Here is a 17,390-nt window from a genome sequence, read left to right on the forward strand (position 1 = left end):
CTCTTCAAAAATAGTTTTCACATTAGGCTGTCATGGAGAGCACAAAAGTCACCTGTAACTTTAAAATTTGATCTATTGAATGGGAAGAGATGAAAAGTGTCTTCAAGAAGGAGAGACAACATAACTAGTAGAAAGTGTACGAATTTTAAAATGACAGATACTTGTGCTAATGATACACTGTCCCTGCTACCTACAAATTTCGGTGATCGCATACCAGTTATTAACCATTCTGCATCAGTTTTCTGTTCCATAAAAATGGATTGACTCTTACCTTAAAAAGTCATTTTAAGTCCTAAATGAGATGCTCTAGGCAGGCAGAGGGCTTAGCATAAATAGGTTCCCAATAAATACCGATGCCTCCTTTGCGGTTTGCTATCATCAGTGGAGAGAAGCACACACTCAAAACAGGTGATCTTGAACTTCAGTGTATTGACATCCTTAACCCAGATGAACTAATACACAACTTGGACTTTTTCTCTACTTTTCCAAGTGGAAAATATTAATGACTAACGAAATGTCTGCACAAGAGAGGTTAGTCAAAACAATAGCTTCTTAAGCCTTTAGAAAAGAAATTTGAGTATTGCAAATATCTGGGACAAAGCTCAAGACAGCAGATCAAGGCCTTTGTTGTTACAGAATGCTATGCATGCTCCGGCTTGCCTTTCAACAATCATTGCTATTAAGTCATTTTTCTCTCACACACATCTAATGAAGTCATGTTCATGATCAGATTAATCACAGGATGCAGCATAGTACATATTTGGACAGGAAAGCTGTATAAACTGAAACATGCCTCAAATATATAATTTCAGAAAATGTTCATTATGTCTTGAGTGTGACAATCTTTGGCTTGAATCCTTTTCTGCATATTTAGTCATTTTAAGATAGACTTTTGGTATCGATTAACAAACATAATTTTTAGGCAAAATTTATGTCTAGCAAGTGGAGTGCTGAACAATTACAAACACAGCAAACTCTGAACCATATATTTTAGATAAATTTCCATGTACTTTATCCAAAACTTTAGAAATCACACATCTCTAGCTCAATATTATATTATTGAAATTGATTCTAGTTATAAGCACATGAAAATAAGAAAGAAACTGAGTTAAAGAGAAGTCATTGTACTTTCTAGAATATGAGGTTGGACTTGTAGCTCATTATTTAATTGCTCAACCATTGTCTAACTAGTCATACCTTATACATTCAGAGACTTTATCCTGACATGTGCCTTTACTGTTGTAAATGACCCAGGGCCCATGTTACTAGGTCTCAGCATTAATTAGAAGTGAGACTTACATCACTCTCATGACCTTCTCGAAGGTTGTATGTGAGGTCGTGCTGAATGTCTTCCACGAATTTGTGAGCATATTCTGGGTAAAGGTCTAGCACTTCAAAGAGTCCTTTGAGGATGATACACTGGAGATCACAGTAGGTTAAAGCCTTCACATCTGCATTGGTCTTGATCACTTGGTCCTTAATGGATAGATTTGCTCCAATTAAATCCCCTTTCCCTTGAAACAGTGAAAAAAGAGACATATCACTTTAAAGAAAACAAGCTTCAGACTAGTAACTTCATATCTTCTTCATTTCTCTGAGATTACACAAAAAGGAGAAGTGGAACCTTTATCTGGTGTGGGATTTCTCAACCCCAGTAATGTTGGGATATGGGGTCTGATAATTTTTTGTTGCGGGGCGGGGATTCTGCACACAGTAGAATGTTTAGCAACACCTCACATTCCCCATCCCCAGTGGTGACAACCCGAAGTATCTTCAGACATTGACAAATGTTCCCTGGTGGGCAAAACTGGTCCTAGTTGAGATTACTGTTGTAGAGGATAAAGGCCAGGAGACCAAGAGTCAGGAATTGTAGGTCATAGATGGGCTTCCGACAGGTCCCTCACAGGACTCAGTAAGTGACTTTAGACAAACCATTTGACATTTTTGTCACAGTTGCTTTAACCGTTCAAAGGAAATACTAATAGCTGAGATTTTTCTGAGTGTAAAAAGTCTCAGTGATTCTGAGGTAAGACCATCAAGAGGTATATTAGTAATTTTGATTCCAACACTTTGGAAAATAATTTAAGCATTACCATCAGTTTTCTAACATGCTCAGTTTATTTAATTTATCTCTAAATGTGTCTACCAGTCGGGTGATGTTGGAGGATGAGCCTTCCATTCCGCTTCTCAGAGTTGGGAGGCAAGATACCATTGGACATTATAGACAATGGAACCTACTGCATAGAAATGTAAAACACAGTTCTAAGTTCTAATGTTCTGTGGCAGTGTAAAAACTCAATTTTTGTCATCAAAAAGAAGCTCCTCATTTGTGCCACTGCAGAGAGGGAGGATCTAATGCTACTTTTCCTGTTATCTGTGCTCTCCCCCGCTTCAACCTGTGCTATTTTGCCTAAAATACCCAAGCCTATCAGAATTTACCTGCCTAGAACTAGCTTGCTTTCTTGAGTTTGTTGACTAGATACTAGTAGACTGAGCAATTTATTTGAACCTTTAAAGTCTTTGAATTGATTTGACTCAGTTTAACTTAGCAGGAAGGTGAGCATGGCTGTAAGTGCTAACAAAAAGCTGATTACTGCTTCAGATTTCTTTTAGATAGCCATTAATGCATTCGGCATCCACATGAGAAATAGGAAAGAAAATCCATTCAGTTCTTAGACAAATTTAGGTTAAAAGCTGAGGGGATATGACCAAGTTCACAGAGGATGGTGGCATTAAGTTCATGGCTGCAACTTAGGAGTTTCTGCATCTTGGCTTTGTCCTCACATAGCATCATGCCTAGACTTTAACTTTCACTTTGTTGTGGTCGCTTTGCTTCTCCATTTCATATGGAAACAATAACCAACAACTGACCAACCAAAAATCACCAAACAAATAACACCTTCAGAATGCCATAGCACAAACGGTCCCCATCTATTTCCCATTCAATTAATTTAACTTTAAAATTTTTATTTTTATTGTGTCTAGAAATTCTGGAAGCCAAGTCCCTGCAAGGTAGTAGGCTTCAACAAAAGTCTGTTTTACAGAATTTGACAGTAAAAGGAAACATGCAAAATTAGCCATGAATACCTAAGATAATAAAAAATATTTACAGCAGCTAAAAGTTGAGCATTTTATAATGACTGAATTACATGTAAGTATTATCTTCAAATTAGTATTAGATTTAAACCTTGAAATTGAGACTACATGGCAGAAGAAAAAAGACTAAAATCTGTTTATAGACAGTAAAGGAATGAACAGCCACATGGTGCTGAAGAATTCCAGTTTGATTCATTGTCATCACCAATACTGCTAAACTTGGAAATTTTGTTTCTTGCACATTTTGTTAGAAATCTAAAAACTCAATGTTGGGTACTAAAGCCAGGATGCCTTGAATACAGCAACATTTTAAGTTCTGGATCTATAAGGAAAATTGATCATGATGTACTATCTTGCTACAACAAGCATTGACATGTTCTTTTAAGCAGTTGGTGTCTATAGTATCTTTAGGGTCATCATACTTTCATACCTTGAGATACCACAGTATGACTCTTTCAGCCAGAATGACCAGTTATAAAAACAATACCACCATCTTGCCAAACTTGGCAGGCTAAGAAAGATTCCAGTTTATTTATTCATTCAATGAATATTTATGAAATAATTGACATGTGTGTGGAGCCTCAGGTTGAGCCCTGGCAAACAGGCACTGGTAATTAACAACATGATTCTCACTCTCAATAACTGTAATGTCTTGTGATGTCTTACTGTTTAGATTCAGGACCCAGATCTAAGTTTCTTAATTACTCTAGGTTTTGATATCCTTATTTCTAAAAGAAGAGAAAGATGTTGATGGTCCATTACAGTCTAAATTTTTCAGAATTCCATTATTGATGTTTGCTAATCAGTTATGCTTTCATTGGGGAAAAAAAAGTTGATGAGATGCATTTACAAACCATCCAGGTAACAGCGGTGACTTATGTTTAATTCTAATTAGACAGACTAGTGCCATCTGTGAAGAGCACATTTATCAGTGCTTTGTTATTTTCTTTTAAACAACAATAAAGAAATTGGTGGGAAAACACAATTAACGGGACATGAAATGAAGGTGTACAAAGCAAACAAATTCTATCCCCATAACAAATCCCTGCCTCTGTGTCAGCTGCCTTCCAGGCTGCAGGTTAAGAAATGCCTTGGTGTATTGTTTGGACAATGGAGTTGTTTGAATAAGTTATGGCTTGACAGCTATTTGGTGCTACTTCTTCCCTACAACATTATATATTAATTCATTTTGTTGGCAGAGTGAACATGTATTAAATGTTGACAGATCAAATGTGAAGTCCTGTGCCTAAGTTTATCAAAGTCAGTATTGATTTGAATTGGCCCTATGAGACAATATTACCATAGGTAAAATAAAAGAGTTAACCTCTATTGAAATAATGTTAACCACACAGACAGAATATTAATCATTTATTATCTTTGTTTGGGTTTAGTTCCAGTATCACATTCTAGTGTTTAGAATGGTCACATGGCAATTTGCATTTAAAACACTTTTGATAGTTACATGGTAGAAGCAAATATGTGAAAATGTTAATCATGAAAAACACAATTTATGGAAGAAATTGGGGCCACAAGGAAGAGGGAGTGGATTAAGTCATTTAGCTGTAAGTAGAATTTTTAAAAAATAAGAAAATTCAATTGAATTATGTCTTATGAATGATGATTATTATATATAAGCCATCAAATCTGTGCCATTGTGCCCTAATGTTATGGATGATACATTCATATCCCATTCCTAGAATTGTTGCTAGTTACCAAATTAAAAAATCACTGCAATTATGGAAGAAATACACAGATATGTTTAAAAATGGTGTATTGTTTTTGCTTACATGTACAGCAAACCGTAGGGTTCTGGAAAAAAACATACAGGGTGGGGTAAAAGTAGATTTACAGTTATGAGCATGTGAAACAGAGTTTATTCTTATATTACTTGTTATTTATTGTATTATTTTTCATACAAACAACTGTAAACCTACTTTTGTCCCACCCTATAAAGGCCCTTTTCAAAGCAGGTTATGTCAACAGGCAGGCTATAAAAGTTACAGTGGTACTAAGGAAGTACAGGGAAAAGTATTTTATGATTAAAGTTAAGTGTTTGAAGCAAATTTAAATATAAGTGTCACTTTTTATTTAGAATCACAGAATGATAGAATGACTGGCCTTTAACTTCACAAAGTTGAGAAGTGGGCAGGAAGAGTGTTAAATTTTCTCTTAAAAAAACACACCCATACTGAGCCTCACTCTAACGCCGATAATGAACTGGCCAGGCTGGTAATCAACTCTTTGAGTTGCTATCCCATGTCTTTGTATTAAGGAATAAAACATGGTGAGTCAAAAATTGAGCCAGAACTTTGAAAGCAAGCCCTACCTTTCTTCTGCTAAGAGGTAAACTGAAGTTAACAGGAAGCAGTAAGAAACACATGGGTATTCACCATTCACTAGCCTCCATCTCTTCACCTAAGTGGGGAGAATCATACCAACATAAGGGGGTTGCAAGGTTTAAATTGGGTAATGGACATAAAACACCCAGGTCATATTAGGGATTAAATAAGTATTAGTTTTCTTCTTTCTTCCAAATTCTATTCTGCCTTGAAGCTTACTGGCTAGAATCCAGAGTCTGCAGGTTTACAATGATTATAGAGAAAAACAGGCATTAGTTAGAGGTAGAAAAACCAAGCATAATAACTTTTATGAGGGCTTATTCTTTAAAAAAATATTGTTACTGATTTTTATGGAGAGAGGAAGGGAGAGGGAGATCGAAACATCGACCGGCTGCACCCTCTACCCGTGCTTGAGCCCACCACCCGAGCATGTACCCTGACTGAGAATCAGACTGTGATCTCTTGGTTCATAAGTCGATGTTCAACCACTGAACCACACCGGCTGGGCAATGAGAGCTTATTCTTTTTTGGTTTTGTTATTTAATTGGGTTCTTATAAGAAATTCAGAACACCAGTTTGTGAGGATAAAGCCCGTTGGTGAGAGCAAACAGAGATTGGAGGTAGCCCTGGAGCTGAGGAACAGCTTTGATTTTTGGCAGAATCTGTGAATCCACAGCTTTCTGGTCAACCTTGTGCTGTTCTGTAATCTTGTATTTCTCTTTCGCTTTATCGAAGATCTCACCCTCCTGGTGTCTAGGTTTGCATAGCTTCTTCTTCTTGAAGTAAGCATCAAGTGAGATGTTTGGGGATTTTCACCCACTGATATCAATTTTGGTGGAGGTGGTGATGACAAATTCCTGGTGTGTTCTACGCAGAGGAACTCGATTGAGGGACAGAGGTCCAGTCACAAGTAGCAAGCCACTATCCAGATGCTTCAGGAAAGCCACCCTCTTGCCTCTGAGACGCCCAGTGAGGATGATCAGAATGGTCCCAGGAGTGATGCTGGCCCGCAGTCTCCGCACATGCTGACTGAAGGGTTTCTTGCTGTGGCTCAATAGCTTTCAAGGCACATCTTCAGTAGGATAATATCTAGGCATTTGGTGGAGTTTAACCACATGGGTACCACCATTCTTGTCGCCACCAACTGGTTTTGTGACAGTAGCAAGAACTTTCTCCTTCTTTTTCTTTTCAATCCTGGATTTAGCTGCAAATACTTCCTCTTGTACATGGCCTTTTGGGAACACATAGCTGATCGGGAATATCTGCCAGTTCCTCTGAGGAGGATGGGGTTTTGGCTGCAGTGGGGCTTCCCTTCTTAGGCGCCTTAACCTTGCCGCCAGCATCAGCCTTCTTGGCTTCAGGGTTCTTCTTCTTAGTGTCAGGCTTCTTCTCCTTAGTATCCGGCTTCTCGGTTTTCTTTTCACCTGCCATCTTGCAAGATGGAAAAGAGAACTAAGGTCTGAGAGCTTACTCTTAATGCATAATCATTTTTGTGCTACTTCTAGCACAGATAAAACTTAATGTTCATGTTCTTCTCTGAATTGTTTCTCCATAAAGATACTTAAATGGCCTCTAAAAACTGACCAGCTATTTTACCAAGGGGCAGTATACATCATGATTAATAACCTGGCTTCAGGAATCAGAAAGAATTATATTCTTTTTCTTACCATAGTAACCACACACACACCCTCACCCCCCTTTATTTGAGGTTTTGCCTTGCGCAGTTTCAGTTACACGCCATCAATTGTGGTCTGAAAAAGTTAAATGGAAAATTCCAGAAATAAGCTGTCATTAAGCTTTAAACTGTGCGCCGGTCTGAGTAGCATGATGCAGTCTCATTCCCTCCCACCCAGGATGTGAATCATCCCTACTTCCAGCGTATCCACACTGTATACGCTCCGTGCCTGTTAGTAAGTTATGGCTGTCTTCATGATTAGATTGACTGTCACTGCTTCCCAGCGCTTGTGTTCAAGTAAGCCTTATTTTACTTAATAATGACCCCAATGTACAGCAGTAGTGATGCAGGCAATTTGGATACGCCAACGACAAGCCGTAAAGTGAAACAGTAGAAGTTTTCCACTCAACAAGGCGGGAAAATCATATGCTAATGTTACTAAACTCTGGTAAGAAGGAAGCGTCTGTCCATGGAATTGTAAAAGAGGAAAAAGAAATTTGTGCTAGTTTTGCTGTTACACCTCAAATTGCAAAAGTTATGTATGGCCACAGAGTGTGATAAATGCTAAGTTAAGATGAAAAGGCATTACATTTGTGGGGAAAGACATGGATAGAAATATATGTATATTTCTATAGGCATCCACTGGGGGTCTTGGAACATAACCCCTTGGATAAGGGGGACTACTTACTATCTGTGATACTAAAGTACTATTTATTCATTTGTAAATGGGAGTAATAGTTATACAGTTGGATTTTTAACAAGAATCAAATAATATGTTGGATGTAACACAACACAGTATAAACTCAATATGTGGTTTAAACCCATATGAAGAAAAATCCTGAGTCTACATATGCAGCCACAATTTTCTTAATCTATGGCAGTATAGCCCCCCCCCCCCTTCATCTCTAACTATGGTCCAGAGTAGAATTTTATGAAGCTTTCAACCCCGACCTACCAAGAATAGCCAACACCATGCTGTCTTTAAGAACTTCCATGGAGCCCGAGCATACAAAGTAGATGGCCTGCAGAGCATCTCCTTGACGCAGCAGATACTCGCCCGGAGCACAGAAAGAGGTTTTAATGTGTAGAGACAGAGACCTGAGACAGCCCCGGCTGGCACACTCGAAAAGGGACAACTGTAAGATTTCCTTGTTCAAGTGCATAGTGATGTCAGAACGCAGCTCATCTGGAAAGTCTTTCAGAAGCTATCAAAAAAGATGGAAGAGAAAATCAAGTTGGGGTAAGTCTAATTTATTTACTTTGCAAGACAATAGGGATGCTCTTCCCATTGTTTGACCAACCAGAGTGCAGAAGAGGAAATATCTGTATGTATAGTCCTGGAGAGATTTTTCAATGACTGTGACCCCAGTTATGTGCTACTGAATAACAAGCTGATAAGAAGACTGGAGAAACAGAATAAACTAATAAAAAAAAGATTCTAAAATGAAATCATATAGCTTATTGTGACTTGCTTCTCACAAAGACTCAACTCCAGGCAGAAGTTATAGAATGTGGTGTCCCGATTATAGGAAAAGAGGAGAAACCAAATAATCACATGAAAAATGTTGATTACTGGTACGGTGGTGGTGGGTGGAATGTTTGCTTAATTTATTTGATAATTTTTTTACAGTGGTGGTGTGGGGTATTTCTGGAAGCCCACAGCTAATACCTTTGCTGAAAAGCATGTGTTTTTTTTTTGTTGCTGTTGGTTTTAAATGCAAACATTCATTTAATTAATCTAATACAGGGTGGAGTAAAAGTAGGTTTACAGTTGGGAATATATAAAACACAGAGTTTATTATGTTACTATTTATTAATTATTGTATTTTTTTATATAAACAACTTCAAACCTACTTTTGCCCCACCCTGTATTCCAAATTACACCATTCAACTGCCATAAGAATTGGTTCCTTTCAAAGCAGGTTAAAAAGAATGAAAATAAGTCCACCTGATTGACTAAACTAGCAAATTAGTATAAGTCATTGGTCAATCTAAAATGGCATCATGGAGCCGAAACCGGTTTGGCTCAGTGGATAGAGCATCGGACTGCGGACTGAAAGGTCCCGGGTTTGATTCCGGTCAAGGGCATGTACCTGGGTTGCGGGCACATCCCCAGTGGGAGGTGTGCAGGAGGCAGCTGATCGATGTTTCTCTCTCATCGATGTTTCTAACTCTCTATCTCTCTCCCTCTCTGTAAAAAACCAATAAAATATATTAAAAAAATTAAAAAAATAAAATGGCATCATGGAAACACAAAAGCCAAGGCAGATGGAAGAAGATGGATTGGGTTTCTAGAGGTTTTAAAAAATAAAGAGATAAAGAAGTTGGTAGGTGTGTCTTTCACTTCTGAGACCTACACGAGAGCACCTTGCCTTTACCTTCTGCCTGAAAATGCCAACATGAGAAATGAACATTACCTCATTGGAATCTATTCCATTGTTGACTGACCAGGTTGTTTGGAAATATTCGAGCATCCTCTGCTTGAGCTGCTGGGGCAGGTGATGGACACGTATGAAGTCCTTCAGATCCTTAGTTCTAGTGTGATAGAGGGACCATCTGGAGTACATCCTCTGTATGATCGCCGTCACATTTCCAAACACCAAGGCATGCATCAAGGCTGAAGAGAAAAATGCCACATATAATGGGAGATAAATATGATGGAGGAGCTCATCCCTTAAATCTATATTTACAGTCTGTATATCCTATATTAGAGCAGAGTTTGCTTATGTGGCCACATCAATATAGCTCTTTTGATATAAACATGTTGGTGCAGCCACTTTGTCACGAGGTGCATCCTGATGCAGTCATTTTGATTCCATATGACTAAAAATATTTTAAAAAATAATAATATGAAAAATAAGCCCCTTTGACCCGCACTTCATCTGTTATCTGCCATTCTGGCTATGACAAATTTTTATTTTGTACTTGATTCACATCTGTATTATTTTAATAGTTATGTATAGTTTAAGAGCTATGATGAAAGTTTAATAATTCATAAAATTAGTTAGAAAGTTATAGCTTAATAGTTATTTTTTATTGTAACAACAAATACATTAAAAAAATAAGACTATTATAATCGGTTAGCTTTTATGTCTTCTCCAAAGCCATCATTTAAAATGAGTTTTAGGCTACCAAATATGACATTTATATTACTATAAGTATTGAGAAAATACTTAGAAATGTAATTGAGTATTTCCTGAGCAAACTTAAGATGAATATGGCTCCAATTCCCAACCCCTAAGACCATTCGAGAAACAAATGAAGTCCCAGAGCAAAACAGGTATTCTTCTTAGTCATCGCTGCATCCTGAGAAGAGCTGGGTGATACATAGACAGTATATGTGACTTCTGTTTTGATGAAGTTTCTCGTTCAGGTAGTATTTAATCCCTTCTTACTTGCAGAGTCTTCCCCTGCCTAAAACCACTCCCAGAGTGTGGTGAGATAGAAGACTTTGTTCCCCAGAATTTGAGGGTACATGGGGGTGGCAGATGGGCTTTTTACTGTAAAAAAAAGTAGAGAGAGAGGATGGGCTTCACTTTCTAGAAGAGGCCTGTGGTGGTCAGTGGTCAGATATTCTGAAATCAAAAGGTGAGACAGGGTTTTGCACTAAATAATCATTAGCTGACGATGGAATGGCCTATGCAGACACCAGCAAAAAGCCCACGAAGGTCTTGACATCTGGGCTGAGAAACTGGGAGATGATGTACTTAACATTCATGAGCAGACCAATTCTGCATGATATTCAGATTTTTGTCCTTATTCCCATCCTGGGTTGGGATTAGCAATGAGGTTAGAAGCTCAGAACCTGGGTGAAATAATTGGTTTTAGTTTTTATAAACATGCAAACAAAACAAACAACAAAAACAACCCCCCTCCCAACTTAACATTGAGTAATTCATCTATTTGAATTTATCAAATTGTCCTTGTACCCAAATCTCAATGCCCAAGGAGCTGTTTTTAGCATCAAGATGGACACATTAGTGCAAATGGGCCAACCTGTTATTGCATCTGTCCTACTGAATATTGTAGGACAGAGCCAATTCAAATTCTTTTTTCACATATTTATGAGAAATTAGTAACTACTGGCATATTAATTTCAATTCAACCTCACCCTGGAATTAAAATTCTCTATCAAGTTATATGCCATCATTTTTCTATGGAAAATGTGGACACTATGCCTATAAAGTCACTCAATAATAATAAGGAGGCCCTCAATATTTTGGAAAAGTAACTAGAATAGGGCTAAACTTAGGGTGGAAATATAGGAGGCAATGTAATGTTGCAGAAAAAATACAGACTTCAAAATCAGACACCTCCAGATTTGGATCCTGACTTTCATATTTCTCATTGTTGTGAACTTGGCAAAATACATAATTCCCATAGAGGCTCAGTTTCCTTATTTGTAAATGGGCATACTAGTGTCTTATTCAAGGTTAATTTAGTTTCAAAAGGTGAAAATGGTGAAAGGGATGAAAAAGTAAAAATTGCCAGTTATAAAAATAGTCTCAAGGATGAAAAGTATAGCTTAGGGAGTATAGTCAATATTACTGTAATAACTATGTATGGTGCCAGGTGGGTACTAGACTTAATGGGGTGATCACTTCGTAAGTTATATAAATGTCTAACTTCTATATTGTACACCTGAAACTAATATTATAGTGAATGTCAACTGTAATTAAAATATAAATATACTTATTTATTTAAAGTGCCTAATATTTCTGTGAAACACATTGGGGGAGGGTGGGCAATGAATTTAATTTTCCCCATGAGGGTGAAAAGGGTTATCATGAATTTTTAACATGCTCAGTGGGGTAAAATTTGGGGGAAAAGTACTCGGATTTAAGGTTTTCCAGAAACCTCTTAAATAACAAAGAGTGATTTTTGGTGGAAATAACTTCTTGATGAAAGAAATTCAAGAAATAGTCAATAAGTGCAAGTATGTGTAAGTATTGCGGGAGAATCAAATTCCCCTGTTGCTCTTGGGAGTGAGGTTCTTGCGTATCTTTAGAAAATGAATTTTCTAAGATTCACACGGGAGGATGGCTTTATTTATGTGAAGTTCCATTTCTCGGGTTCCAAAGTCCCCTGCCCCTTAAGCCAGTCCTGGAAAAGGCGCAGCTGTGAGTTCAGCAGAGCCAGGAACAAGGCCAGTGTCCAGAGCTTCCGTTCCATGACGCAGCCAGGTGTAGTTCAGTATTTAGGCCAGATTAAAGCCCACTAGTAAGTACATAGTGTGGAGCAGTCCCACATGGACAGGGGCCACATGGGCTGACGGGGGTGCAGCCTCGTGCCACAGGAGTCATAGGAGCCTTGCACCCTGGAGCCAAGAGAGGGCGAACCCCCTTTGTTTGGAAGTTTTAAATATTCAGGTTTCGTGTGCTTGCAGTGGTTATGCCCATCCTGGACACTAATTTGTTCCCAGGTATGACTGGCAGATGGGTAGGCACCTTCCCACGCCACTCTGGCCTTTACTGGGCATGCGTTTGTTGTCCAGTCCCTTCCCCCATTGGTCAGCAGGGAGCAGGCTTGGAGAATGTTTTTTTTTTTTAAATGCAGCTTTTGGCAAAGCTGTATAAATGGCACGCCTATATCTAGTCTTCCCTTTCCTTCTTTCCTGTTAAATAATAACCAGGTCATTGCAATGGCATCATAAGTATATGTTCTTTCTAAGTTTTCAAAAAATGGAATGCCTTCCAACAGGCCAAAAATGTCCCAAGAAAAATGTGTTATCACTTAACAATGTACTGTGGAATAGTTCTTGGTGAATCCTAAATAGAGTTTTATTCTTCCATATTGTTTTAGAAACACAAGAGTTTTGATGCTTAAATATTTTATTTGGAAGAAGAGGCTTCTATTTATGATAAATACTCAGTAAAGAAAAGAACTGGTTCTGTTCCAAGTCGAAGAAATCAAACACCGATTTCAGGCTCTGTTAATACTTATGAGCTCAGGGTTTGGAAGCCCTGCCATCTGTAAAAATATGTAATTGTCTTTTATGGAGATTAAACTGAATACTGAGAACAATTTTATTTCATTTATTTTAACATTACTTTCCTTAATTATGTGTATGATTTTAACTTTGCTTTGCTTAATTATAATGTGTGTAAAGCACTTAAAGTAAAAGAAATAATATGTTCAGATCATTTAGCATCTTAATTGTACACTATCAATAAAATGAATTACTGGATTAATTGTAACATTCATAAGTGTTGTTGGTAAGTACTCGTCTACGTCTGAGTCACCATAATTTCAAAGTCTCATTTCAACGTAGAAAAATGCTTCTAATTTAAGTAGTTAAAAAAGAAAACCCTAGCTCTCACAGTTTTTCAGTTTCCAAAGTTATTATTGCCTCTTTGTCACTGGTTATAATTTTCACATTGGCAAAGAGTGTGTGAAAGTGTCAGGCCAAATCATTCCATCTGCTATGAAAGTTTGACTCGAACTAACTTCTCTATCCAGGTCAGTTTGGGAATGATTTTCCTTTTACTCCTGGCAGAGTTGATGCATATGATTCTTTAAGTAGGATGCTAGGCCTGCTGCTGAGTCTGTGGGAGGCTCTTTTTCTTTTTGTAGGAGTTTTACATAAAATGCATTTTGTAAAATCTCATCTTAATATCAGGTCTTTGAAGGAACCCAATTAATTGGAATCTAAGAAGATTCTTCTCTCTCTTTCTCTATTCCCTCCCCTCTCCTGCTCTTCCTTCCCCCATTTCTTCCCTTCTTCTCCCTCCTTTCTTTCTCTCCACTTCTCTGGATTTGGGGCAATATTGCTTTCCTAAGGTATAATGTCATGGCTGATTTCTTTTTATTTTTCCCCCCTCTTCACAAATTCTTTATTGAAGCAGAGAAAGGTAACTTTACAGTGGGAAAAGCCTGGCAGACAAATGGTCTAAGACAGGGGTCCTCAAACTTTTTAAACAGGGGGCCAGTTCACTGTCCCTCAGACCGTTGGAGGGCCGGACTATAGTTTAAAAAAAAACACTATGAACAAATTCCTATGCACACTGCACATATCTTATTTTGAAGTAAAAAAACAAAACGGGAACAAATACAATATTTGTATTTGCATGTGGCCCACGGGCCGTAGTTTGAGGACCCCTGGTCTAAGTCAACATCTCCAGTAATCAGACAAACATATTATCTTCATATTACTCATTGAAAAGGACACAACATCAATTCCCTGGTATCCTGACAAAATGCATAACCTGGATTTATTTATGAGAAACCATCAGACAAACCCAAATTGAAGGACCTTCTACAAAAGAAGTAGTTTGTATTCTTCAAAAGAGTCCAGGTCATGCAAGTCAGGGAAAGACTAAGGAATTGACTTTCTAGATTAAAGAGACATGATAATTCAATGCAGTGTAGGAAACTGGATTGGATTGGAGGCGAGAGGATAGCTCTAAAGGACATGATTAAAACAACTGGTGAAATTTGAATATGCACCCTATAAGATAGTTCAGGAGTTAGCAAACTATGTATGGCCCTTGTAGCTGATTTTTTTAGCCGAATACTTGGCAGTGTCTTCAGATTCTACATAGGGACTTGTTTTCTGCTGTTTTAAAAAGAGACCAGAGTTCAACCTTTGGGTAATCTTAGCTGCCCTCCTTTTCTCTCCCACCTACTCATTGCCCTGGAATTTTCCACTCTTTGCTACACATACACTGGGTCATGGGTGGCAGATGGGAGAGAAAACAGAGTGAGAACAATTTCCTAAATGATGAATTTAAATGGCAGTGTAAAGACATCTTAACAACAACCTGAATTTGTGAACACCATAGTGCATAAGGGCCCAATAAAATGATGTCAGGGTGGGCATATATAGGATGAGTGGATTTAAGGAAAGCCTTGACTGTTAAGAGTTTCACTCTACTTTATTTATGGCAATAATGCCTCATCTCAACTGGATAAGTCCTCAGTGATGTGTCATCTTCACTAAGAAGCTTTATCTAACCTCAGAGGTTGAGTCGATGGTCCCATTGATTGGGGCTAACTTATTTTGTGACTATTAGGCAACCTTTACTAAGTGTAGTGAAAGGACTTTTAAAGGCATGGAAAACTGTTCTCCATATATTTTATTTGGTGGCAAACATGCGTAATTGAGATAAATGTTTGAGAAAATAGAGGCATATTTGTATAAAAAGACTGAAAAGACTTTTTGATGCTGGGATTATATGCAGTTTTATTTGTGTGTGTATATTTTCCAGTCTTTTAAATGTATGCATTATAAAAGGTAGAATAAAATGGAAAAAGCAAGAAACTTGTCTACCTAAGCATCTATTTCCATGACTAAACTGTCAACTCCTAGAAGGAAAGTATCATGTGTTAGTCATCTTTGTTTCCCCAGCACAGTACCTGGCATAATTTAAGTGTGTCATAAATATTTATGAAACTGAAGAGAATTTCTGGTAGTTTGGTAATTCCTTTAAGAAGTTTTATAATTGTAAGCAATAGCTTAGAAACTTTATGATGAGCGGTTCGGTCCCACGTCCATCCCTTTGCCTTCATCCCACTCTGCAAAAGGAATCTTTTAAAATTATTTATTTTAATCTTATTATGATTATCACCAATAATTTAGACAATATGGTTTTGCTTCTATTGCTTGACTTATTACTTTTAGACAACACCTAAAAACAACCTGATATGAAAGGTGAGAACTCAGCTCACTGCTACGTACCTTCTCATCCCACACTTGAGTTATATTATTAGCTCACCTATCATAATTTCACAAGGTAAAATTAATATCAAAGATGCACACGAGAAAATTTGGCAAATTCTAAACGTATAGCTCATTGAGGTTTCTCAAAGTGAACAGACCTTGTAGAGTAACCTACTTCCCATGAGTAAATAGGATATTGTCAGCACATTGGGTCTCCTTTGTGTCCTTTTCACAGTCACTAATCAGTCCCCGTCATGAAAGATAGACACAGTTATGGATTATATTGCAATCAAGCTTTGCTTACTCTTGAACGTTCTCTAAACAAAATCACACAATATGTACATTTTTGTTTTTGGCTTCTCTGGTCAGCATTGAATTTGTAAGACTCGTCCATGTGGTTGCAGATGAAATAGTTCATTCATTCTCATTTCTGTATAGCAGAGATTTTCAACCAGTGTGCTGCAAGAATTTTTAAAACATCCAATCCCTGACTGTTTAGTCAGGGGACTGACCTCTTTTTCCTTAGGTTGTCAAATTAAAAAGTGACAGCCAACACAATAATAGCTGTCTGGTGTGAACGAATCAAAATTATATCTGTTTTTCTTGTGTGTGTCAGATTGGCAAATAGTATATTTTTTGGTGTGCTGCAGAATTTTAGTAATTAGTTTATGTGTGCCATGAGATGAAAAAAGTTGAAAATTGCTGCTCTATAGTACTCTAGTGAATAATTATTTCACAATTTACTTATTTATTCCCCTAAGAATGGGCATTTTCAGTTTGAGAGTCTTATAATAATGCTTCTATAGGTTTCTACATATATGTCTTTATATATATACACGTATAGGCATTTCTGTTGGATATACACTCAGAAGTGGAATTGTTGAGTCACAGAAAACAGGTATGTTCAGCTGTGGTAGATACTGACAAAACTTTCATATCCATTAACAGTATAGAAGTTAAGATGTTCCATATCCTCTCAGTCACTTAGTGTTTATAAGTTACCATTATGGTGAATGTCAATGTTATCTAATTTTGATCTTAATTTGCATGTCCCTCATGAATGTGTAGAGCACCTTTTTATATGGTTCCTATCTATTTGGATATGGAATTATATATTTTTTGCTCTCAGAAAACTTTAATTGAAATGGGAATGGACATATTATGCTCATCTGTGTGTGAATTTTTTTTAAGTTGGAAAGTACATACCAAAATCTTATCGATGTTCTGATCACAGATTATAAGTAATTTTTTTCCTCTTTGCTCAATTAAAAATTTTTTTCTATAATAAACATGTATAATTTTTCTAATTTTAAATTTTTGATTCATTTTTGAACAGTGTGTTTTTATTTCTCTCCAGGAAATTCATCAACTGCTTCAATTTAAGAATAGGGAAATATTGAGTGGGTTCACAATTATTTTGTAATTCCATTTCAGTTATTTTAGCAAACATTCAATTCTTTTCCAGTGTGGATATATTAAAAAATACTCAGAATTTTTTTTCCCTTCAAAATTCTCTGTTTTTCAACTTAAAGTATGTGAGCCCCTCTTGAATTTTTGCAAATTTTGTTCACTTCAATTTGATTCAGATTGACCCTTGGTAATGTTTCAGAGTAGAACAAAC

At 37.2% G+C, this 17,390-nt stretch overlaps 1 protein-coding gene and 1 pseudogene across 1 annotated transcript in view; both read right to left on the reverse strand.

Moving 5' to 3' along the window:
* KCNH8 (potassium voltage-gated channel subfamily H member 8) overlaps positions 1-17,390 on the reverse strand; it is a 277,527-nt gene that overhangs the window by 43,375 nt on the left and 216,762 nt on the right. Inside the window, exons 9-11 of the mRNA XM_070391102.1 lie at positions 9,528-9,727; positions 8,066-8,315; positions 1,300-1,514 (exon numbers count right to left, since the gene is read on the reverse strand). Of these exons, the coding sequence (XP_070247203.1) occupies positions 1,300-1,514; positions 8,066-8,315; positions 9,528-9,727 (665 nt within the window). The remainder of the gene's footprint in view (positions 1-1,299; positions 1,515-8,065; positions 8,316-9,527; positions 9,728-17,390) is intronic.
* LOC138992369 (large ribosomal subunit protein eL6 pseudogene) lies at positions 5,999-8,121 on the reverse strand (annotated as a pseudogene).

This window comes from Myotis yumanensis, unplaced genomic scaffold (genome assembly GCF_028538775.1).
Source record: "Myotis yumanensis isolate MYYU_CA2020_CCGP unplaced genomic scaffold, mMyoYum1.0.hap1 SCAF_14, whole genome shotgun sequence".
In the NCBI taxonomy this organism is placed as follows: Eukaryota; Metazoa; Chordata; class Mammalia; order Chiroptera; family Vespertilionidae; genus Myotis; species Myotis yumanensis.